The sequence below is a fragment of the Tachysurus vachellii genome, chromosome 16 (genome assembly GCF_030014155.1).
Source record: "Tachysurus vachellii isolate PV-2020 chromosome 16, HZAU_Pvac_v1, whole genome shotgun sequence".
Classification (NCBI taxonomy): domain Eukaryota; kingdom Metazoa; phylum Chordata; class Actinopteri; order Siluriformes; family Bagridae; genus Tachysurus; species Tachysurus vachellii.
In genome coordinates, this window is record NC_083475.1 from 2,019,819 (window position 1) to 2,046,027 (window position 26,209).

The 26,209-nt window shown below is 42.4% G+C and overlaps 1 protein-coding gene across 1 annotated transcript; it reads right to left on the reverse strand.

The window, feature by feature from the left end:
* Nucleotides 1–24,721: 24,721 nt before the first annotated feature.
* On the reverse strand, nucleotides 24,722–25,772 carry LOC132859429 (DNA-directed RNA polymerase II subunit RPB1-like). Its single transcript, XM_060890179.1, has 2 exons — nucleotides 25,595–25,772; nucleotides 24,722–25,239 (listed from the first exon to the last, which is right to left on the reverse strand). Exons 1-2 carry the CDS (start codon nucleotides 25,596–25,598, stop codon nucleotides 24,722–24,724), a joined length of 522 nt encoding a protein of 173 aa, XP_060746162.1. The 5' UTR covers nucleotides 25,599–25,772.
* Nucleotides 25,773–26,209: the final 437 nt, after the last annotated feature.

Here is a 26,209-nt window from a genome sequence, read left to right on the forward strand (position 1 = left end):
TTCAGGCAAAGAAAAAAATGGTGGTCTTTTTTGCAGCCTTTGTTCCTGCACAGGTAAGTGTCTTTGCATTCACCATCTCCATGACAGACCAAGCACTTCTTGCAGGCCACCAGCTTTTCTACAGCATCCAACCTTTGGTTTGGCTTTGGCTTCAGTTGGCTTCAGTTCTTTGAAATACTTGCAAAAGAAGATCTTCTCTCTGTGCTTTTCATCTCCACAGACAACACAGCTGCCTTTCATTGTCGATCGCGTGGATGCATATTTCCTTTCCATACAAGCATATTTTTTTCTGGCTTTTCACTCACTCCCAGCTGAACCACTGAACCTGGGTCGATAGGTTGGTTTAATTCTCAGTGTTGGCTGTGGAACTGGCATGGGCACCTGTGGCACTCTCCCTCTGCTTCTATCCTCTTCTGCAATTCTTTGTGCTGTGAGAAATTCAGCTCTCCTTGCTTCAAGGTCGTTACTGAATGCCTTCAGATCCTTCACTCTGCCTTCCAGCCCTTCTTTTTCTGCTTCTGGAATCCACATCTCCCACTGTTGTGAAAAATCCTTGATATATGCCTTAAGAGAATTATGATTGGAGTCATAAGACACATGGGAATACACCCCAGATGTTGTAATAATTTTAAGGTAATATATAACTAGAGAATATATTAACCACACTTGAGTCAGAGGGTGGATAAAAGAGGAAATGTTTATTATAGTAACTTAGTAAACAGGAGAAGAAGGAATGTAAACAGGGGATCTAGAGCCAGAATCGGAGGGAGAAGAAGGAATGTAAACAGGGGATCCAGGGCCAGAATCGGAGGAAGAAGATGCCAAGGCAGGAGAGAGAGAATGAATATAGGCATAAGGAAGCAATGAGGGAGGAGGAGGAGATACATTAGTAGAAAACTCAGGGCAGCAAGGCTCAGCATGGGGACAGCCATCAGTTTGAGTTCTCTGGAGAACAGAGCTGTTCCAGGAACATAGTGGGTGCACATGGGTGATCCAATGAGCTCATGGGTGATATGAGGCAGCTGGAAGCGGCGATAGCCTGCCATGACGTCAGCAGGCACTGGCCTTGGGTAGCTTGAGATATGCATAAGCAAGCCCAGCCTGGGAAAAGGCAGGCTGAGATATTAACAAATTCAGAAGTTTAGCAGGCTTAAGGAGTCATCAAAGAACTCCATTTGTACACAAGCAACATTATAGCAGCAATAGCTTAGCAACAGTAACAATATAAGATAACAAATAAGTAAGAGCTTTTAACATGATAACTTTTGACATAAACTAGACAGATAGAGTGACTTATAATCAGTAAAAATCATATACAGAAGAAGATAGCGAAAGAGAAACTTACTCATTGTAGTTGAATGAAGGATTAATCCACAAGACGTCTGTCATGAAAGACTGAGCGGTGAATGTGATATTGACTAGGAAGTAAAGCTCTCTTGAGCACATTTCGTAATAACAATAACAAAAAAAAAAAATGGCTGGAAATAACAGGAAATGAAGAAGATCTTGGTTCCCAGACCTTGGCTCATTGTTATGAGGAATGAAGAAGATCTTGGTTCCCAGACCTTGGCTCATTGTTATGAGGAATGAAGAAGATCTTGGTTCCCAGACCTTGGCTCATTGTCATGAGGAATGAAAAAGATCTTGGTTCCCAGACCTTGGCTCATTGTCATGAGGAATGAAGAAGATCTTGGTTCCCAGACCTTGGCTCATTGTTATGAGGAATGAAGAAGACCTTGGTTCCCAGACCTGGGCTCTGGGAACTAAGGGGAGGAAAATCCATAAATGGGCATATGGGTAAAAGGCAGACCTTGGTGCTGGGAAATAAGGGGAATTTAGTGAACAGGATGTTAGGTTATTTAGAAAACGTAGGAGGTAATTCCGGTAAATAAGGAGATATGAGGAGGGTCACCAGGTGGAACTTCACTGTGGGACTTTGAGAAATACTGGGAACTTGCCTGAGAGGATGGGAACCAAAGAGGAGTCGCCTAGAGGCGCCAGGGTATATATTGAGGAGATTTTCTTGGGGTAGGGGGTGTAAAAAACTTTACTTTGCAAGAACGTCTTGAGAGTTTTTTTTTGATTGCATGCAGATGCTCTTCATGAAGATGCTCTTTTTGGGTTTTTCTTTTGTTACTTTCAACTTGGCAATTTCTCTTAGAGAATTGTTAGCTGATTGACCACAATAAAGAAGTTTGCTCATTCTCATCCAGGTCTGAGGAGCTTTCTCATTGCTTTATTTGTATTAATGTTAGTGCTATCAGTAAAGTAAGTTTAATTAAAAATTAAAATAGTTGATATTTGGCTAAAAGTATATAAGTACAAATCAGCCTGCGATATGTCGACTCGGAGACGGGCTCTAAGTTCCGACACCACTCTGCTAGGCTTGTGATTGCATCTTGAACTTTTGTCTTCACAACACCCCACCGTAGTTCGTAGCCATCTCTATTTACAGCAGTAACAGGTATTTGAGCAACTCCATCACAGTTTGTCTTGGCTTCTTTGATTGCAGACTGCACCTCATATTCCCCGTATCTAAGCCATAGCTTGGACTGGATTATATTTCTGACCTCATCCAATCATGCTTCGCATTCTTGGAACGTCTTCTCAAGTTCAGTCTGCTGCTGCTCGTTCAGGTCAGCTTCTTCACCCTTATCGGTTTCAGCTTCAATGTCTGCCAAAAGACCAGTCCTATACTCGTCATTTGTCTCACTGACCTTCCTCGCCTCTGACGTTCTTTAACTCCTCTTGTAGTTCACTTTTCGTCATATGCTTTGCACCTCTGCTAAGGAAGTTTGCTTTCTTGGTAAATGCGCCTTTAGCTAAAGTTCTTTCTTGCTTCAGCTCCTTCACTGTTTTCCCAAGAATTTCGGGAACTTCAAGAAGACGTCAGTCAATCTCCTCTCTGCGAGGACAGCCTTCCTTACTTCAGGCTGTTAATCCTTTTGTCTTCACTGTCACACTGGTTATCAACTGTCAAGTTATCTTAATCACTTCAGCTCTGCCCAAACTTGAAAACGGCTTGTTCAACACATGAAGGATGCAAAGGGACAACTCAATTCCTTTTTGGTATTTTTATTTTTCTTCCAGATGGTTTTGATGACATTGGTAATATGTTGAAACAGTTGAATTGTTGACTATAGTTGAATGAAATGAATGGCATAGGATTATGGACTACAGACTAAGGAATAGGCAATAGGTTGATAACCTTAAAGATAATCAGAAAATAAACATACATTACTTCACACAATAAACAATGCATGACAAGGCAACAAAGCATGGCTTTTAAGTAAAGGGATTGTTTAAACATCTCAATTTAATCTAACACTTCATACAATTACTTCCACTGCCACATTATCTGCACTAAAGATACATTCAAAATAAAATGAGTCATCACTTCTACTAGAATTAAACATTTATTTTGTGTTAAACACTGAATGCAACATAGTAAATCATCCCAAACATTACATACCAGTTGCGTCTTTAGGGTTGAACAATGAGCTGTGTGTTTCTTGTTTTCTAGTTGAGGAATACAAGCAATAAAAAGGAGTGGCAAAGCTAACCACAAACATTTTATACCCATGCTTATCTGGCAGGTGCGCAGGTGAAAGCAGGCCCTCCAGCAACGCTGGCTAAATCATAAGTTCCACCTACTGTATACATTTGGGTTCTCTGCCCTCTTCAGGCCTGGAGTTAGAAAAGCTCATTCTTAGTGTATTCTTTCCTTTGACGAAACATCAACAATGGCGGATGTTGCTTTACTGTTAATGCGCATGGCTTTGTGAACCTACATTGGCATGCAAACGCAGCGATTCCAACATGTACGTGCAGCTCCATGTAATCTTTATAAACAGAGGTTGTAATCAAGAATTTACTTAACATTATTTTATCATTAACACAGAAAAAAGTTAGCCTTAGCATTTAGCTACCTACTATCATGTGTGCTAATAATGTTGCTGTAAAGTAAAAGTGTATTAAACATTAGTATACTTAAGGTACTTTATCAAATGCGCTAACAGTAGCCCCGCCCCCAGCCCCTAATGCAAGCGGTTCTTAAGTCTAGACCAGCAACCAGCTAACCCACTTTTCCTGGTTCAGAGCCGGTGCTTTGGCGGTTGAAAAAGAAAGAACTGGTTCTAAATTAGCCTCTGGCTCCAAACCAGCACTCAAACTGCCTCGGTGGAAAAAAGGCATTAGATACAGCAGATTCTCTGATAAAAGTTCAGCCCAGTTTGGGTTTGGATGGTTTCTCATCTGTTTTTTTATGTACTGAGCATAACACACATACACATTTTGATTGATCTCAGCTGTACACCACACTGATATCAGGCCTTGCTGAACATCATGTCTCCGGAAGTGGAAATTCTTGAATATACTCAATTATAAGATTGTAGTAAATCAGCTATAAGGATGTTAAGTCTGTGGAGTTTGAATCCAGCTTCACTTGGTCCTGTTCGTGGAGTCGAGCAGGCTTTGGAGTGAGTATCTATAACTCTCCCTGCACACAGTCTGCCTGTGCGACCGGGTGTTCTTAGCTGAAGTCGCATGTACACTAATGATTAATTACACTGGGCTGTTGTTCCAGATCGATCAGCCTGCCAGGTTCACAAAGATGAACAAGCAATAAACTGCAGAAATTATATTTATCATCACTCTAATGTATGTTACTGGAACTGGGTTTCTCAGACTCACGCTTTCAACCTCTCATTTAACACTTATCTCCACTGAGTTGTGTTGTTGGTGAAGGCATTTACCCCTTTAATGAAGGTGGATTCACACACTCTCCAAGGTTACTATACACATGTTTTGTGTGCAGGATTTTTCTAAAACTCTTTTCAGGCGGGTGGAGTAAATGTGTGGGTGATCTGTACATTTACATGTACTAGTGCGGTGTGTTTATCCAGGGCAGTTATTTGAGTTTTAATTATTGATCTACAGTCAATCCTGCCATAATGTTAAAAAATCTCATTTCTCTTTCACAAGGAAACTTTTTTTCAGGACTGGCTTCAATATGTCATCAATGTAGGCTATGAGGAATTTTCCCAACATAAGACATCAGAAGACTGCTGGAGCAAAAGAAAACCCCATACGCCATGATGCAGTACTTGTAGTGGCCATTACTCTATAGATAGATAGATAGTGTGAGTGTGAGTGACCCACGTCTGCTGACCACTGGCTGGAGGATCCATCTAATAGGAGAGGTCTGTACAGAAGCAGAGTTGACACCAGAAGTTGGAATAGGAGTGTAATGTTTTGCTTGGATGCAGCATGTCTGCACCTCCTCTGTCCCTGAAGCTGTGTGGGTTTGGCAGACGCTGGCTGCTACGTAGATAGAAATTATGCCAGAGTGAAATGGCAGTGCTAATGAGGCACCTTATCCCATACCCAGAACACAGCGAACATTTAGTGTACTCACACACACACAAACACACACACACACACACACACACACACACATACACACACACACACACAATATCCTCCTAAATAATTTTAATCACAACCTTCAAAGTCTCATCCAACACTTGAATTCACATCTGAGGCCTCGGTACATATTGCAATGAACACTGTTTATGGTGCTTGTAATCGCTTCAGATGCCATTTTCCTCTCTGTTTAATAGATTTTATTCCTAATGGAACACTAACAAGCGTTCCACCAAAGAGACGATCGAGTGCCACTTTAGAAGTCCCCTGCAACGGCATGTTCTTATCACAAATGTCTGGTTTCTAGAAAGGTTTTACTGAAAAATCACCACAATTCAGAACTCATTATTCCAGCTGTGAGCTTTCGACTGCTGACGATCTCTACAACACCTCAGTGCCTCAGTCCTCTCAGTAATCACCACATCTCAAACTCTACATACTGAATGTGTGACGTTCTTTCACATGTGCATCACTGTACCGGCTGTAATGAAGACCTCGGGTCTGGAGATTTTTGTGTGTGTGTGGGTTGGGAAATATGGAGAGGTATTCGAGAAATTTGAGAAATTCTTAATTTATTAGTGAGAGAACTTTTTAGTTAGATTTTGGTTTTTCATCATTCAAATCTTAATTTGCTAAGGATTTCTTGCTTTGTACTTCATATGTCATACATCGGTATTGATCAGTGGGACGAGAAGGACATGTAGGACCTCGGCAGAGTAGCGACTGAAACTTATTGGCTTAGAAATGATCTGCTCTTCTACTGTTCACACTTCCACTGTGTTAAAGACAAAATAGCTTCCTAACAGAAACCTATTTATTTAACAAGCATGTAGTGCCTGTGTCATCCCTGGAAAATTTGTCTGGTATTTGCTTTTCTGTCTCACATTAGCATGAATTGATCCATTCTTCCCTACTGGAATACAATCTAGCCACACAGAAGCATATGACAGGATCAGGGAAAGAGCAAAATCTTGGAGTGAGCATGAGTGAAAGGAACAGCCTGACTGTACTGCAGTGATGCATCAGTATGTCCAGCAGATATCAGCAATGTTTTCAGGCACTTATTTTCACTCCACAAGACTAACACTTAATAGTTCAAAACAGGATCATTACTTTTTTTTTTTTAACTAATTCAATATTGCAGCACTTCATTAAACTAAATAAACCAAAGACGGTAACGGTATTTTGTTTGCGAAGTCCCAAATACTTGGCTGTGGTACGTCTGGACGTAATACATAATTACAAATTGACAGAGAAAGAATATCTATTAGTGAAACATTCTGCCACACAAAGATTATTAATTATTTCTTCATATTTTCTGTGATTTTACATTAAACTTTAAGATTTTACATTAAATTTTAAGGTAGTTTATTAATCTCCTGTATTTTATAACATTGTATTGTTCTGTTTTGGTTTTCAAGTGAACTTTAACTTGGCTGTCAACTTTGGCTGTTTGTGTGAGAACCATAATCAGGGCCGTAGCCAACCTATTGAAAGGGGGGTTCTTTTTTCAAAAAGTGGACCTTTTTGCAGTTTTTCTCCCTCTTTTGTATTTAATTATGAGGTTCAATACTTCATTTTGGTGACCTTTTATGCTCTAATTTGTGCTGGTTTAGCTTGTCTGCTGGTATCTTAATAAGCACGCTTTTTGATGCACCTAAATTATTTACTGCATTGTTGTCAAATTCTTCCTCATGTACCACCTTTGTCAGTCCATACACAGTTCATAAGTTTAAAGACCACACTAACAACAGAAAGATTTAATGAACCTTACTGAAGTATTAATAATAATTATTTTCATCATCATTTCTTGACTCTCTGTCAATGCCTCTTTGCTTGTTGCTGTATTTGTCTTGACACTTATGGATTTAGTACACTGGTCAGTTCCAATCTTCTTGGGTGCAATTTGGAGAATGTTACATGTTTCCCATGTAAAGAGCAATTCGCATGGTGTATTTAATCTATTTTGATTTATTTAAGGGAAATTTTGAGACTGAAAAGTTTTAACAAGCTAACCTAAATAGAAAAGGAAATGAATGTTTATATAATTGTAATAGTAATGAAATTACTTCCCTGGGATGTAACAGTTATGTTGCCAGTAAGTTATGAAATTACCAAAATATTACGTAACTGGACCGTACTTGGTTATCTCGCGATGTTAGGAGACCGTAGTGGCGACGTAGTGATTTGGTACTGAAATGGTAATGAAATTACCTCCCTAGGACGTAACAGTTACGTTGCCAGCAGGTAAGTCATGAAATCACCAAAAATGACCAATAAATTATGTAACTAGTACGTCGTGTGTGTCACAACCGGGATGGAAGGAGACAGACCCGTACGCAGGATAGCTTCAAATGAAGGGGGTTTAATAAATAAAGAAGACATAGACAAAAATGACGATAAATGAAACAATACAACTGACGACATTTAACAAAGACTAGACATGACAAGGGGTACACGCAACTAATGATCCGCGCTGCATTCAGCAACGCGGCTAACTTAAATACAATTAAGACAATGACAACATTAGGAACAGGTGAAGAAACAGGGAGGAGCAGACGAAGGCGGGGCAGACACGTGACAACAACAACAGCACATGGCCAAAAGTCCGGGCTGAATCATGACAGTGTGTTAGCTGGATAGGCATCGTAAATCAATTAATATACTAATCATTACAGATAATTTACCTCAAGCGGTCTGCTTTGAAGTTCTCAGAGGAATAAAGACGTGCACCGAAGGAGAGAAGCATTTCTATTGGCTCCAGTCTGCTGGTATTGGCCAATCACAAAAGTCGATATTGCACAGCCAATATCCCACTAAGTTTTGTTATTATAATTATGCTACGTTTATATGGATATTATATTGTAGTCTATTGAGTGGATAAAATATAGAAATCCTTTTAATTAAAAAAAAAAATATATATACATACATATATATATATATATATATATAACCCCTCCCCCCATCATTCAGAGGCGATGCTTCACCGTTGCTTTGAAAAGTGTATTGCAAGAACTCTCTCTGAACTGCATGCGCGGCATACACACACACACGTCCAGCTACAATAATGTATCATATTGATTTGAAACAGCAACCCAGAAGATTTGTCACAAGCATTGATTAAAACAATGATGACAATAATCACAAGAAAAAAAACCGACTTAAATTCTGGACCTTTGGCAGTGAGGGGGGGTTCGTTCGAACCACCCGAACCCCCCCTGCCTACGGGCTTGATAATGGTGAAAAACAAGCAGTACAATCTTAATCTGTATTTGATTCTGCTGTAGAGCAATATGATATTACTGTGTCAGGTGTGGAGCGGTTTAGTGGGAGTCTACAGGGGAAGCTGTGGGAATGAGGAAATGAACACCTGCTTCCTATTATTTAACATGCTGTTTCCTTTATCACTCTCACTCTATATTTGTTTCACCAAGTTGGGCTGAGACATGCGTGTGTGTGTTTGTGTGTGTAAGCTGAACTGAACGAATCTGCTGGAAAGCTGCCAAGTTTCTGTTACAGTGTAATGTTTTGTTAACGTGCGAGACAGGCACAATCATCATTAAAAAAAATCCATAAACAGAAACAGTAAAATGTTTAGGTACAATCTGGACTACTGTAGAGCTGGTGTTATGCTGTAAAACTGGCTGTTTTTTTGTACTACATGCTATTGTTTGTATTGCAAACTCCACTGAATCAGTAAGAATAGTTTTGGATGTCAGGCAGAGGAAGCTCTGTGATCAGCTGAATAAATCAGTGCAGGAGAAAATAATAAAATGCAATAAAACACCAAGTCAGCTGAATATTGAGTGGCTCTGACCAACCAAAGCTATAATTTCTACATCTTGTGTTAATTCACATTTCATTCAGTGCCATTTATAATATAACTTGTGCTTGGATGCACCAATGCAGTTTTGTTTTTAGGATGTAGTGGAATTTGATTCAATCTGTTTGCTCTGAGGTTTGGATTGGCCAAATGCACAGCACTGATGTGTATACTATTGTAGTATTTTTGTGTGTTAGTTTCAGTGTGTGTTAGTCAGATATATTTTATTGGTGTGCGTTGCTGTGGTGTTGTATTGTTGATGTGTGGTTTGCTGGGGTGTTGATGCTGTGGTGTGCTGTGTGTTAGCTTGCTGTCGGTGTGTGTTGCCGTGGTGTTGGTGTCTGTTAGTGTGATGCTGGCATGTGTTTCCTTGGTGTTGATGTGTGTTAGTTTGCTTTTGTGTTGTCTTGCTGTGCTGTTGGTATGTTAGTATGCTGTTGGTCAAGTAAGAAGTTCATTCCTGTCTATATTTCTCCTTCACAGAGCCAGTGAAAAAAACTCAAAGTTAGAACATAGCTCCCAAAAAGCTGGTGGTCCTACTTTAGAAAGTCACTTTTCTTAACAATGTTTGTGAGCTGCTGCTGATGTTTGGCCAAATGAGAATACTAAGAGACATTCAGACCAATCAAAGTATGAATTTTGTTTCTAGACTCATGGCTGATTTTTGTCATCTGTTGCAGGGAAGATACCTGAGGATGTCAGTCTACCACCCCCAGACTGATGGCCTCATTAAAATATTCAAATAGATGCTAAAGCAGACGCTATGTTGGGTGGCAGACAAGTAGAATCAGGACCTACTCCTTCCCTAAGTCCTCTTTGCCATGTAAGAGTTGGCACAGACTTCCTTTTTAGGCAGCGACCTCGAGGAATGCTGGGCATGGGTCATAAAGCATGGGATAAGAAGCCTTCCCCCTACTGCAATCTCTTGGAGTACAATTGACAATAGTACAAATTGACCAAGTAACCAAGTCTATTGTACGAGAGCTGTCGGAACTTAGAGCCCGTCTCCAAGTCGACACATCGCAGGGCGATTTGTACTTATATACTTTATAATACTTTTATACTTTATAGTTTTTAATTAAACTTAATTTACTGATAGCACTAACATTAATACAAATAAAACAATGAGAAAGCTCCTCAGACCTGGATGAGAATGAGCAAACTTCTTTGTTGTGGTCAATCAGCCAACAATTCTCTAAGAGAAATTGCCAAGTTGAAAGTAACAAAAGAAATCCCAAAAACCCAAAAAGAGCATCTTCATGAAGAGCATCGGCATGCAAAAACAAAAACAAAAACTCTCAGGACGGTCCTGCAAAGTAACGTTTTTTTTTTACACATACCAAATTGGCCCAAAAAATTCTCCTCTATATATACCCTGGCGCTTCTAGGCGCCTCCTCATTGGTTCCCATCCTCACAGGCCCATTCCCATATCACCTTATCATCATATCACCTTATTTACCGGAATTACCTCATATGTTTTGTAACGTCCTGTTCCCTACAATCCCCTTGTTTTCCATCACCTTTTGCCCATATGCCCATTTATGGATTTTCCTCCCCTTAGTTCCCCGGGGCCCAGGTCTGGGAGCCGAGGCCTGCGACCCTGGGTCTTCTTCGTTCTACATAACACTTATGAGCCATGGTCTGGGAACCAAGGTTGTCTTCATTCTAAACAACAATTTTGTTATTGTTATTAAAAATGTGCTCAAAAGAGCTTTACTTCCTGGTCAATGTTACATTTGCCTCTTAGTTTTTTCATGACAGATGTCCTGAGGATTAATCCTTCATTCAACTACAATGAGTAAGTTTCTCCTTTGCTATTTTCTTCTATACATGATTTTTAATGATTATAAGTCACTCTATGAGTCTGGTTTATGTCAAAAGTTATTATGTTAAAATAAAGCTCTTATCTATTTGTCATCCTATATTGCCACTATTGCTAAACTATTGCTGCTATAATGTTGTCACTATTGCTAAGCTATTGCTGCTATAATGTTGCTTGTGTACAAAATGAAGTTCTTTGATGACTCCTCTAACCTTGAATTTGTTATGATCTCAGCCTGTCTTTGCCCAGGCTGGGCTTGCTTACGCATACCTCAAGCTTCCGTTCCTCTATCTCCTCTAACTCCCCTTATCTCCCCTTATCTCCCCTCAGATCCTTCGCCTCGAGGTCAGCCAATTCATCCTGGTCGCACCATCAGGTCCTTACCTCACCATCCTCGTCCTTCTCCCTACCCAAGGCCAGTGCCTGCTAACGTCATGGCGGGCTATTGCCGCTTCCAGCTGCTTCATATCACCCATGAGCTCATTACGTGTCTGGAACAGCTCTATTCTCCTGACCTTCCTGAGCATCCTCATCTGCTGTTCCATATTGTGAGGGGGCCTCCTACTAGCACTTCCTCCTCTCAAACCCCTCTGGCTAACCTCGTGGACCAGAGAACTCAAACTGATGGCTGTCCTCATGTTGGATCTCAAACACTGGATCTCCAGATTACCCAGATTACATTCCTTCTTCTCCCTCTGATTATGGCCCTGGATCTCCTGTTTACACTCTTTCTTCTCCTGTCTGCTGAGTTACTATAATAAAGAGTCCCTCTTTTATTCACCCTCTGACTTCTGGTTAATATAATATAATATAATAATAATATAATATTATAATATAAATATATTCTCTTAAGGCTCCAGGATTTTTCACAACATCTCTCCATCCTGTGAGACTGTAAAGTCTCAGCAAAACCTAAGATGCAGTGTTCTGGGCTACCTTGTTATCTAACCACGACGACCACCACCCTAACACCATACTCGGCAAACAAACGAAAACTATAACCTAAAACGAGAGAACAGTGAACATAAAACAGAAGAAAAACATAAAAATATAAAACATACCAAAAAACATAAAACATAAGAACATAAAACATACCAAACATGATAGCATAAAACATCTCTCCCCCCAATAAAAATACTGATTACATTAGACCACAACTCACACGTGCTCCTCCTCAAAAGGTGAGCCAGGAGTGAGCGAAAAACCCTCTGGATGCCAAATTGAGGGAAAATTCTCACTCTGCCCGCAAATTCTCACCTCCTGTCCACAAGTACATGAACGTGGATGGTTCTTGCACATCTTTGGTGTGAGATGTCCAGAGCTTATATCCACAAAAGAATAAAGTACAGTACTGGCGTATGGCGGCCTGCCGTATATGGCGGGAAATAATATACGCATGTTTACGTCCACGTCCATACGTTGAAGCCACACAAAAGGAACGACGCATCTCATATGTGTGCACCTGCAAAAGCAACCCTTTGTCAAGAGTATAATCATTCTGGTGGCACGAATGAACCCACAGTCCTTCAGGGAGGACTAGATCTGCGTGTGCAAGGATAAGTGACACGGGGCGTGTGTCCTCCAGCAACGTGAACCAGGTGTCAGCCGTCGGCGGGGAAGGGTATGTCAGCCAGGTGCGATGTGGCGCCGCAACCAGGTAGAAGTCCCTCCAGATGAAGTTAGACTGGTCCACCTCGACATCCAGTTGCATGCACGTGTAGCAGAACCAGGCGTCGTCGAGGTGACAAGCGACACCCTGTGGGCTCGCCTCTAACCGCGCACAGGTGAGGGGTCGCTGGACTTGTCACCGGCCTCTCCGTGGGTGCGACATGGCCTGCACACAAAGCTCTTTGACCATGACTGCAGTTGGGGGTAGCTAACACCACTTTAAAAGGTCCCTCTCTTCTTGGTTGTCTCCAATGTTTTCTCTTGAATGTTCTGATGTACACATAGTCTCCTGGGTCTACCTGGTTACGTGGTTCCTCTACTGCTGTGCCATGCGTAGCCAGACCCACCTGAGAACACAAGAGTCTGTAGATATGGGTTAAATGCTTCACATAGCTTGACATTTCGCCTTCCATCTGTTCAAGCGAAGGGCCCTTATAGGGTCCTCGTGTAAAAGCCACGGGCATTGGCCTGCCTGTCACCATTTCATGAGGTGTCAAGTGTGTTGTACGGTTCGTCTGCAAACGCATTTTCATCAGAGCCAGAGGAAAAGCCTGTACCCAATTCAGACTTGTGCTAGCGCATATTTTTGCAATTTTCTCTTTCAACACGCCGTTGGCTCTTTCTACTCTTCCTTGTGAACTTGGGTGATAGACACATCCCATCTTATGGTTACTGCACAACGTTTGCGCAAGGGACTCAATTACTTTATTTACAAAATGAGGTCCATTATCTGAACTCAACTGATCTGGGATACCAAACCTCGGAATTACTTCTCTACACAAGAATTTTGCCACTGTTTTAGCATCATTCTTGGCACAGGCCACTGCTTCAACCCATCTACTGAACATGTCAATCACTACCAAAATGTATGCTTTTTCTGCCATATCCACAAAATCCATCATTAAGTGTCGAAACGGTCCTCGTGGTTCTGGAATGTGTCCTATTGGGGCTGTGAAATGCTTCCTGACATTTCTTTTAGCACATAGTTCACATGTTCTCAGTGTTTTGTCTACGAAGCTGGCTAGATACGGAGACCAACAATTTTTCCTGATAATGTCTATTATCACCCTTCTGTTACAGTGGTCTATCCCCTGGGCTTCCTTTATCAACATTGGTAACAGGGCTGTGGGTGCTACCCCTCTCCGCCTCTCCATACTCCTGACTCCTTGTCCTGAAATGCACCTCGCTTTTTCCACTGTTCTACTTCTTCCGGATTGGCTGTGTTTTGTGCATCCCTGACATCTTCTATTGACATCTCTCCTGGACCTGCATCTGGCTCTTCTACCTGCATAAGTGCCATTATGCATCCCCTAATGCTGCCTTTTTAGCTGCTTCATCTGCTGCAGCGTTTCCTTTAGTTACTGTTGTTCCATCTGTTTTGTGAGCTCTACCCTTCACAAGAGCTAATTTCTTAGGTAGCTGTATAGCTGCTAACAGTTCTGATATGGCTGGTCCATGGGTGATAGCAGAACCATCAGCCCTCTGGAAACCTTGCTGTGCCCAGATTGGTCCAAAAACATGACATACCCCATACGCATAGGCTGAGTCAGTGTAAATTGTACACGCTTTTCCTGCTCCTAGCTTACACGCTGCTGTCAATGCTTTTATCTCTGCTAGTTGAGCTGAGCATGGTTGTGGGACAGTCACCTCGCTAATTGTTCGATATATATTCTCAATGAGGTCGTATTCTATTACTGCATAACCTGCTTTGATTCCCTCAATGGTGCGATAACATGATCCATCCACAAAAAAGATTCGTTGTGCCCCTAGAAGAGGTTGGGACTCTAAATCTGGTCGCGCTTTCAGGAACTTTTCAGATTCCTCTGTACAATTGTGTGGAGTCCCTTCACTCGGCAGCACCATTCTTTCGGCTGGGTTTACTGTGTTGCACCTTTCGATTGTCAACTCTGGTGCCGACAGTATTACATCATATCCTGTGCGCCTTGCATTGGTTATTACAAACGTTTGATTTGTCAATAATGCATGCAGTGCATGTGGTGTATACAGGGTCACAGGGTGACCCATTGTAATTGTAGAAGCTTTTTGATATGCAAATGCTGCTGCTGATATAGCACGATAACATGGCGGTATGCCCTTCTCAACATTATCTAACGCTGTGCTGAAGTAGGCAATGGGCTGTTTTCCTACCCCTTGCTGTTGCTGCATTAGTACTGCCGATGCAAAACCTTGTCTTTCTGACACGTATAGGTGAAATGGTTCGCTGTAATCTGGACTAGCCAGCGCTGGGCCTGAGGCTAGTGTACACTTCAACATCTCGAATGCTGCTAGTGCTTCTGGTGTCCATGTCAGCTGTGTATTGGGTTTAGCCTGATCTGTAGCTTTTATTATGCCTCTAAGTGGTTGTACTTTTAAGGCAAAATCGCATATCCATGGTCTACTGAACCCTGCCATGCCCAGGAATGACAACATCTGCCGCACGGTTTGAGGTTGTGGCGCATCACGTATAGCTTGTACATGAGCCGGTAATATTTTTCGTGTTGTTCCTCCTAGAACTCGTCCTAAATATTCCACCTTTCTCCGGCAGAATTGTAGCTTCTCTTTACTAACCTTGTGCCCATTATTTGCTAGGGCCTTCAGTACTGTTATTGAATCCTGTACACATTGTTCCTTTGTTTGGCTACAGATCAGTAAGTCATCAAAATACTGGACTATGAGGCTATCCATTTGTAAATTCACCAGATCTCTGGTCAGTACTTGGTTGAATATCGATGGACTTTCGCAATATCCTTGCGGCAGCCTCGTATAAGTATACTGTTGCCCATGATAAGTGACAGCAAACAAACAAGTGCTGAGAGTCAGGGTGCAATGGGACACTGAAAAAGGCTGAACATAGATCAATTACTGTGTACCATTTTGTTCCCCCTGGAATATTTGATAACAAAGTGTGTGGATCTTGGACTACTGGAGTCTCGGCCACCACTATCTGATTGACTGGTCTCAAATCGTCGACCAATCTCCATTTGTCTGAGTTAGGCTTTCTGACCGGACAAATTGGAGTGTTGCACTGACTCCTAGTGGGGATTAAAACCCCTGCTTCTACTAACCCTTTAATAGTTGGCCCTATCCCTTCTTCCGCTTGTTTGGATAATTGGTAATGTCTTTGAAAGGGTAGTGGAGCGTTGGGTCTGATTTGTATTTTTGCTAGCCCTGCTGATTTGCCTAGTCCTACATCTGTTGCGTGCTTAGTCCATAGTTGTTCCGGAACTTCACCTAGTGCTTTTAGTACATCTTTTTCTGTTAACTCTTCCTCATCTGCTATTTGTGGCATCTGTACCTCTACTCCTACTCTTACTTGTATCTTTGTTTGCTGACTTACTAACATAAGTCTATTAGTGGTGGCTACTACCTGCTCTGTCCCTTTATAATCTATCTTTAGAAATGTTTTATCTTCTGACATATATACCCTAGAATTTCTTGTCGTGTTCCATTTCTCTACCCTTCCCGCTTCTCTCATCATAGGCCCTAAATCTTTTGATTCAAAACCTTGCCCAATCATCAGGGAGATGTGGGAGACTGTGTCTCCAACTTGATACCATTCGTGAATCTGTTCAGGGAATACGGCATATGTAGCTACTCCTTGCCGACCAATTATTATGCTGTCCATGCTGATGTCATATCTTCTTCCTTCTAGTCGTTCTTCCCATAACGATGCATAGTCTTCATCTTTTCCCCCTTCATCATATTTCAAGGTACAATGCCATGGTCCTCTACCCTCACGGCAATCTGGACGTATGTATTTTAACCATGGTTTCCATTCCGAATATTCTTTCCATATATTTGATGTATCTTTGTCTTTGACTTCCATCCAATACACTTTGTCCAGTTCTGTCATTTCCTCTTCTTGGCTTACTACTGTCAGGGAGCACGCTGCTACGTCTCCCGTGCGTGCCCCGCCCACTAGAAGCTCCTCGCCAGCATACTAACTATACACACCGGACACTCATCGACGCACTCATTGTACCGCCTATATATACACTCACGTCACACACGCTCCCCGTCCTTTATTGTCGGTCTAGCATCCGATGCTACGCATAGTGGAGGACTCTTTCCCGGATCCAGCCCAGCGCCGCGCTTCCCCTGAGCGCGCACTTTCCCTGGCTCTCACGAGCTGCCTCCCGGCAGTTCCGGATATTGTGGGCCGCGCCCCCAGAGCGCACCACCGGATTATTCCTGCGTGTGTCGCAGGCGTTTGCCTCCCGTCAAACTTTGTTTACGGCCACTTCGGCTTCCGCCTCCGTTCTCCGCATAACAACTACTAGTTATTGTCGAGCTAACATTTCTGGAAGTGTTATCCACACTCCTGTTGGCCCACAGTGTATTTTGGCTCCTAGTTTGCAGAGCACATCTCTTCCAAGAAGATTAGCTGGAGTGTCTGGGGAATAAAGTAGAGGTGCTTGCACTACTATTCCTTCTACAGTAATCCATTGTGGCTCGGTAAATCGTAGAGTCTGAGTTTTTCCTGAGAAGCCCACTGTTTCTATTGCTCTACGTGTGAGGGGAAGCTTTGCGCCTTCTTTTCCAATGCTTGTAAATGTTGCTCCTGTATCAATCAGGAATGGGGCCTGTACTTCATTTCCAATTCCCACCATAATTGTTGGTTCTTGTGCAGGGTGCAGTGAGATGGTACACTGCACCAGCTCCCGCTCTGGCTTCTCTAGGCCTCTTCACATTCCTCCTGGAGCTGGGCCTCCCTCCAGGTGGTACTGGGGCTTGTCCTTGAAACCCTGGGCCCATCCATTGGCCTGACCAATTTCCAGCTCCTTGTGGTGTTGCTGCAGGTGCTTGCTGCATTCCTGACTGCCCTGCTCCTTATTGAAACATTGGAGCAGGCATCTGTGCAGGCATCTGTTGTCTTCCTTGGTTTCCCATGACCCCTCCTAGTGCTCCATACTGTAAGTAGGGACAATCATATTTCATGTGACCTGGGTTATTGCAATTCCAGAAGGTTTTTCCCTGTCCTACTGCTCCCCAGGCCGGTCTCTGTGGAGGTTGTCTTCCTTGTCCTCCTCTTCCTCGACCTCTGGTTGGTCCCCATCCGCGTTGTAGAGGTGCATACTGAGGATTCACCGGATAACTTGTTGGGTATCCCATGGGATACTGCATCATAGTTGGGGGCAAAGGCTGTGTCTGTGTCACCACCACCTGTGGTACTCCTCCATCTTGGGGTGGTGCTACCTGAACTGCAGCTGGGGCGACCATGACTGCCGCCTGTTTGGTGTATTCTTTGTCCTCCTTCTTTTTCTTTTCGTGGCTTTCTTGTTTGTTTCTCGTCAGTTCCCACAGTTGTGCCTTGTAGCCTTCTTTGCCTACCTTTTCCTTTTCCTGTGAAGTTCTGTATAGTGTATCACATTTGCCTCGAAGGTGACCCATGGCATAGTGTTCAAACCCACTACCGTTTCCACCTGGTCTTGAACTTCTGCTGGAAGTGCCCTTTTCAACATGAGATTGAACAGAGTCATACTTGCGGGCGTTTCATCCCACGGGGCTCCCATTTCCTCCCTCCAAGACTCCTGGAGTTTCAATATAAACTGGGCAACTCCCTCTTCTTCATCCAGCTTTAGTTTCTCCACTCTGCCTGGATCGGCTTTAGTTGGGTATGCTTCCCTTAGCTGATCCCACAGATGGTTTCTGAATGGGCCAAAGCTTATTCCATCTGCTCTTGAGTCATTCGCTTCTTTTCCTAGTCCAGCGAGGCCGAACATTTCTATCATTTTTGCCTTCCCAATTGTCTGGCATAGGATTGCCTTCAGGTCACCCAAGGCCAGACTCTGTCCCATTGTCTGTTCCTCAAACTTTGTGATCCATATCTGTGCCCCTTCACATACACTTGGCAGTCTTTTTACTAATCCAGTCACATCCATGAAGGTCCATGGCACATAATGTATTTGCTGTCCTTTGACTATTAGAGGATACTGTGCTGCCGTCTTTGGCATTGTGCATTCATTCGGGTCGGGTGCTGCTGCTCCACGCGACTCAGGCTCATCTATCTCCCCCTCTTCGTGGCTGGAGGTTTCAGTTTCTTCTTTGTCCACCTCCCTTTGTTGGCTTTGAGCCCGCGACCGTGTGATCACACGTCTTCGGCCCTGTAGTAGTTTCCACTTCGACTCATCTCTTTTGTTTCTCATGGTGGGCTTGGCCCTCTTTCCTCGTTTTACTACTCTTTCGGTTGCAAGAATCTTTCCTTCTTGTTCTTGCAACCTTTTCTCCAAGCCTTTGCATATTGCTGCTGTGGTTTCTTCTTTTTCATATTGTAAGCCTCTTATCCTTTGCTCGGCACGTTTCTGTTCTTCCTTTAGGTCTCCTCTCAACTCCTCCACCCTCATTTCCAGGTGAGATGTGTGTTCTTTCAATTGCTGCATTGTCTCATCTGCCATACAACTTTGTTCCAGAGCTGCTTTAATTGCTTCGCCTTGTTCTTTGTTTGGCCATAGGTTTACCTGCTCTAGTGAGGTTAGCTGCACTTCTCCATCTATCCTCACGTTCATGCTTCCCTTGCTAGGCTGAGACCTCTCGTCCTCTGGGCCCATCCCTTGGGATACTTCCTCCTCGTTTTCTGTATCCAGGGAGGTCTGTGACTGCTGTCCAGCCGATCTTTTCACCCTTTCGTCCACTGTTTCCGCTCCTCTTTTTTCTTCCTCCTCTCGTTTGTGCTCTCCTTGTCCTCCATGGCTCGCCATGAGGGCCTTATTGGTGCGATTTTTTTCAGCTTATTTAGGGATTTGTGCATTCTATCCATCAGTGCACTCTGTTCTTCCCACTGTCTGTCCTGCATTTGCCTTCTACTTGCCCAGTAGGCCTCGTCTATCCTCCTCAGCCGATATTCTCTTGGGGCTGGTGTGCTGTGTGCTCGCATATATTGCGATTGGGGATGTCCTGCCAGCCATTCCGTGTTTATAGCTTCTGTCTGTTGATGAGATAGGTGAGGATGTTCTCTCCCCCACTGGGTATTAATACTTTCTATCTGATCATCCCAGTGCAACTGGTATCCACCGCCTTCACCCATTTCCTGTCGATATTCTTTTCCTTCTTCTTTAGTAGTCCCTCTTGGGTTTTCTGAGCCCTCCTTTTGCTTATCTTTGTGTCTTAGAATCTCATTCTCATTCTCCTCCCTCTGGCTACCTTCTTCTGAGGAAGGGTGATAGGGCCCTTCATACTTGTTCTTAGTATCTCCTTTTTCTGCTGACATTTGCCAGATTACTCCTTTGACTTGTCCTCCCATGATTTCCAGTTCTATTTCTTGTGCTTCACCTTCCTCTCCCGTATTTATTACGTGGTATATTCCATGGTAGTAGGGCTTCTTTTGTTCGTTATAAGGTGGGGGTTGGAGCGGCTCCACCCATTCACCTGATGGTGGGGCTGTAGCCTTCTCTTTCTCCTGTTCTTTGCTCTGTGGCGCTTTTAGCTTCTCTTCCCTTCTTCTCTTTCCTTCCTGTTCAAACCACTCCACTATCTCCCATTTCTTCATATTTTTATCCATACTCTCCTTTTTCGCTTCCCCCCAGCATTCTATCCTTTCCTTCATTTTTTTACATTTCCCTTCATCAAATGTTCCACTTTCAGGCCACTGCAATTCTCCCTTTGTCCAGTCTTGCCACTTTTTCATGTACTTCTTGATTTCTTTTTCAGCATCCTTGTGCTTTATTATTATAATTGCAGCTGGAGTGATCAGACTTCTTCCCTTCTCCATCATGCACCTCTATCTCGCCCTTGTGGCACTGTTGTACTGTTGACTATTTCAGCTGAACGTTTATTCTTTTTCTGGTAAATGTGGTTGTGCAGGATTCCTTCTAGTATGGCTCTCAAGAGAAACAAGGCAGATATTAGGATCTCAATGTATACGTACAAAAAGGTACAACTTTTAATTTAAAAGTTATAATTAAAATTGATTAAAATCAATCAACTACATAATCAACCAAGTATTGACCCATTCCATAAATTAACTCACCAAACAATCAATAAACTACCAGCTAATCAATTAGTTACGTACTGTAGCTACCAGATTAAAATTAATTTGTTGCAGTCACTCGGTAAATTCTCCAAACTGGTTCATTATCCTCATCTAACAACACATTTATAACATCATGTAATGATGTGTCCTCTAACCGGTTAGAGAATGCCCCAGATTGGAAAGAAAACAATCCCTTGTTTTAGATACAAGTATCAGGGTGATTCAAGGCCTTACTGGCACAGAGTTACAGAGGCTAGAATGAAGGTTTCATTTCCACCCAAATGATTTTACTGTAAAAAAAAATACTACAAGATACTACGGTAAACACATGCTAGGAGCTTATGAACAACTCAAGGTCATAGCCACATGTCTTAGCTTACACCAAAAAAATTTTTGAAGTCAAAAAGACACAAGAATGGATTTATATGAATGTTTCACACTAGGCAGTAGTATTTGCTCAAAAAAAAATCACAGGAAAGCTATTCTGTGTGTGTGTTCTAGGATTGCGCAATACAACTTAAGAATTGTTATCACTGGCAGACCCCCCGCCAGATGGCGCTTATCGCACCTCAACTGCCAAACACACACAACTGCCAAACAAATGGAGGGTGTTCTGAATACAATGGAGAGCCGTCATTGGCCTTTAAGCTGTCTATCTCCGCTCTACAGGCACCTATTGGCTCGTGTCAGGGCTTGTTCGATTCCTAAGAGTCTGGACTACAAATCTGACACCGAATTGTAGTTGTCTAAGCCTCCAATGGGAAGTGGGAGATGAACTTCTGCTTACGGTTTTCGGTCAGAACCGTATTGATTGTGAGGCGAGCAAAGTGATGTGGATAATAAGGCTTAGGTATTCCAATTCAGGTATTCCGAAAAAAACAACTTTCCAAATTTGTTTTGGAAGATATTACCCCAGTGAAGAAAGGGAAGAGCTTAAAGGCAAGTAAACAAACTGAACTAGCGCCGCCTAGTTCAGGTAACGATCAACTTGATTACATTTGTACGACTACTATAAATCATATTATGCTTTGTGTGTGGGCTTAATAAATAAAACATGACCATGCATTTAGAGGATCTAATGCTCAAAAGTTACAATGAAGTTGATGCAGCCTCATCCCCTAGCGGTGCTCGTAATACTGGGCGAAGCTGTGCGTGTTCGTGACGTTGTTACTAAGAGGAATTAAAACTCAAACGCAGGATGATGATGACTGTTCTTGAATATAAAATGCAATAAAATAATTCTCTTTTCTCGTTTTACTCAGTATATTAACTGCTCTTCATGCAATCCTTTGTGTGTAGCCGGATGTGCTGAATCGTGCGTATCGTGCCGTGTTCTACTGTAACAGAGTACAAGAACTTCTTTACGTACGTCCGAATTTCAAAAATCTGTACTTCGCTTTTTTAAATTTTGAACTTAACCTTTCCACTTTTATTCCGTTATATTTCCACTAAGCATCTTTGTTACTCGTTACTACAGACTAAAACCAGACAAATGCCATAAGGGAGATTACACTGCTCCTAGACTGTATTGCATTACGCACGTACGCACGCTCCATGGAAAAGCACAATCGCGCGCAGCGTGCACGCACTGTCAGAGCTGGAAAGAGCGCAAAAACACCCAACTGCGGTGAAATGTCACAATTCTTGTTACCACAGCTACAGCACAAACAAAACATTAATGCAAACACTCCATGCAATACTTCATAAACATAATAATCATTGCTCTGGTCTTTGTCTTGTCGATATTATTATTTGTTCATTTTATGTATTTATTTATTTATTTATTTATTTAGTTTTTGATGACTACATACTGGATACACTGTGGAGACTGCACATATACACGAACTGATCTAATTCAAATTTTTGGTGTCCGCTTCTGCCCTTTTACATAATACCATAATTTTTTCTGACTATGTAGTCATATGTAGCTTTCCTAAAATCACTATCAATCACAATCAAATTCACAATCACTGAATTTTACTTCTTATTTCTACTTCAGCTTTTTAAGTACAGTATATATCAGATATTTTGAGACGTTTTGCTTAAATATCATTATAAAAGGTGTTATATTATAATATATGGTAAAATATTCTACCAAAATCTTTTTCTAGTATGATACTTGCACTTTTATTCAAGTATTCAATTTATTCTCTCTGACCCCTGACACAAAGGAAAATACTGCGTTCAGCACTGCTCAGTACCCACTAGCAGTACCAGGTTTTTCTTTTTGTAATCAATTTTTCTTTTTGGTATCGGTGCGGCACCCACAACATTCTAATGACTGATGGATATTGTACTCAAGTATCACAGTCAATACACAGCACCTGGGGTACTGCATTGGCCAAAGTCTGCTCAAGCCATGGGAAAAAGATGCACATTATAACCTCCCCTAATGCAGCCTTTTAAGCTGCTTCATCTGCTGCAGCGTTTCCTTTAGTTATTGTTGTTCCATCTGTTTTGTGAGCTCTACACTTCACGATAGCTAATTTCTTAGGTAGCTGTATAGCTGCTAACAGTTCTGATATGGCTGGTCCATGGATCATAGCAGAACCATCAGCCCTCTGGAAACCTCGCTGTGCCCAGATTGGTCCAAAAACATGACATACCCCATACGCATAGGCTGAGTCAGTGTAAATTGTACACGCTTTTCCTGCTCCTAGCTTACACGCTGCTGTCAATGCTTTTATCTCTGCCAATTGAGCTGAGCATGGTTGTGGGACAGTCACCTCGCTAATTGTTCGATATATATTCTCAATGAGGTCGTATTCTATTACTGCATAACCTGCTTTGTTTCCTCAATAGTGCGATAACATGATCCATCCACAAAGAAGATTCGTTGTGCCCCTAGAAGAGGTTGGGACTCTAAATCTGGTCGCACTTTCAAGGAACTTTTCAGATTCCTCTGTACAATTGTGTGGAGTCCCTTCACTCGGCAGCACCATTCTTTCGGCTGGGTTTACTGTGTTGCACCTTTCGATTGTCAACTCTGGTGCCGACAGTATTACATCACATCCTGTGCGCCTTGCATTGGTTATTACAAACGTTTGATTTGTCAATAATGCATGCAGTGCATGTGCTGTATACAGGGTCACGGGGTGACCCATCGTAATTGTAGAAGCTTTTTGATATGCAAATGCTGCTGCTGATATAGCACGATAACATGGCGGTATGCCCTTCTCAACATTATCTAACGCTGTGCTGAAGTAGGCAATGGGCTGTTTTCCTACCCCTTGCTGTTGCTGCATTAGTACTGCCGATGCAAAACCTTGTCTTTCTGGCACGTATAGGTGAAATGGTTTGCTGTAATCTGGACTAGCCAACGCTGGGGCTGAGGCTAGTGTGCACTTCAACATCTCAAATGCTGCTAGTGCTTCTGGTGTCCATTTGAGCTGTGCATTGGGATTAGCCTGATCTGTAGCTTTTATTATGTCTCTAAGTGGTTGTACTTTTAAGGCAAAGTCGCATATCCATGGTCTACTAACCCTGCCATGCCCAGGAATGACAACATCTGGCGCATGGTTTGAGGTCGTGGTGCATTGGCCGGGAATCCAACCCGGGCCTCCCCGTTCACTTGAAAAATCCTTGAACCTTAAGAGAATATATTATAATATTATTATTATATTACTACCAAGGCAATATATAACATTATGTTATTATAATATGATATATTATGATATAAATGATTATGTTAACCAGAAGTCAGAGGGTGGAAGAGGAACTGTCTATTATAGTAACTCAGCAGACAGGAGAAGAAATAATGTAAACAGGGGATTCAGGGCCAGAATCGGAAGAGAGAGAGAGAGAGAGAGAGAGAGAGAGAGAGAGAGAGAGAGAGAGAGAGAGAGAGAATATCCTTAGAAAATAGAGTGATATGCCTTAAGGGAAGTATGATTGGAGTCATAAGACACATGTTGTAATTGTTGTAATAATTTTAAGGTAATATATAACTAAATAATAAATAAAATAACCACACTGGAGTCAGAGGGAATGTTTATATGTTTATTATAAACAAACTTAGTAATCAGAGAGAGAAGTAGGGGAGTAATCTGGAGATCCAGGGCCATAATCAGAGGGAGAAGGAGGAATGTAATCTGGAGATCCAGGGCCAGGATCAGGGGAAGGAGATGCCAAGACAGGAGTGAGAGGACGAATATAGGCATGAGGAGGCACTGGGGGACGAGGAGGAGAGACGGGAGTCCCGAGCTCAGGGTAGCAAAGCTCAACATGAGGACAGCCATCAGTTTGAGTTCTCTGGTCCACGAGGTTAGCCAGAGGGGTTTGAGAGGAGGAAGTGCTAGTAGGAGGCCCCCTCACAATATGGAACAGCAGATGAGGATGCTCAGGAAGGTCAGGAGAATAGAGCTGTTCCAGACACGTAATGAGCTCATGGGTGATATGAAGCAGCTGGAAGCGGCAATAGCTCGCCATGACGTCAGCAGGCACTGGCCTTGGGTAGGGAGAAGGATGAGGATGGTGAGGTAAGGACCTGATGGTGCGACCAGGATGAATTGGCTGACCTCGAGGCGAAGGATCTGAGGGGAGATAAGGGGAGATAAGGGGAGTTAGAGGAGATAGAGGAACGGAAGCTTGAGATATGCATAAGCAAGCCCAGCCTGGGCAAAGACAGGCTGAGATCATAACAAATTCAAGGTTAGAGGAGTCATCAAAGAACTCCATTTTTGTACACAAGCAACATTATAGCAGCAATAGCTTAGCAATAGTGACAACATTATAGCAGCAATAGTTTAGCAATAGTGACAATATAAGATGACAATTAGATAAGAGCTTTCTTTTAACATAATAACTTTTGACATAAACCAGACTCATAGAGTGACTTATAATCATTAAAAATCATGTATAGAAGAAAATAGCAAAGGAGAAACTTACTCATTGTAGTTGAATGAAGGATTAATCCTCAGGACGTCTGTCATGAAAAAACTAAGAGGCAAATATAACATTGACCAGGAAGTAAAGCTCTTTTGAGCACATTTTTAATAACAATAACAAAATTGTTGTTTAGAATGAAGACGACCTTGGTTCCCAGACCATGGCTCATAATTGTTATGTAGAACAAAGAAGACCCAGGGTCGCAGGCCTGGGCTCCCAGACCTGGGCTCCCAGACCTGGGCCCCGGGGAACTAAGGGGAGGAAAATCCATAAATGGGCATATGGGCAAAAGGTGATGGAAAACAAGGGGATTGTAGGGAACAGGACGTTACAAAACATATGAGGTAATTCCGGTAAATAAGGTGATATGATGATAAGGTGATATGGGAACGGGCCTGTGAGGATGGGAACCAATGAGGAGGCGCCTAGAAGCGCCAGGGTATATATAGAGGAGAATTTTTTGGGGCCAAATTGGTATATGTAAAAAAAAACGTTACTTTGCAGGACCGTCCTGAGAGTTTTTGTTTTTATTTTTGCATGCCGATGCTCTTCATGAAGATGCTCTTTTTGGGTTTTTGGGATTTCTTTTGTTACTTTCAACTTGACAATTTCTCT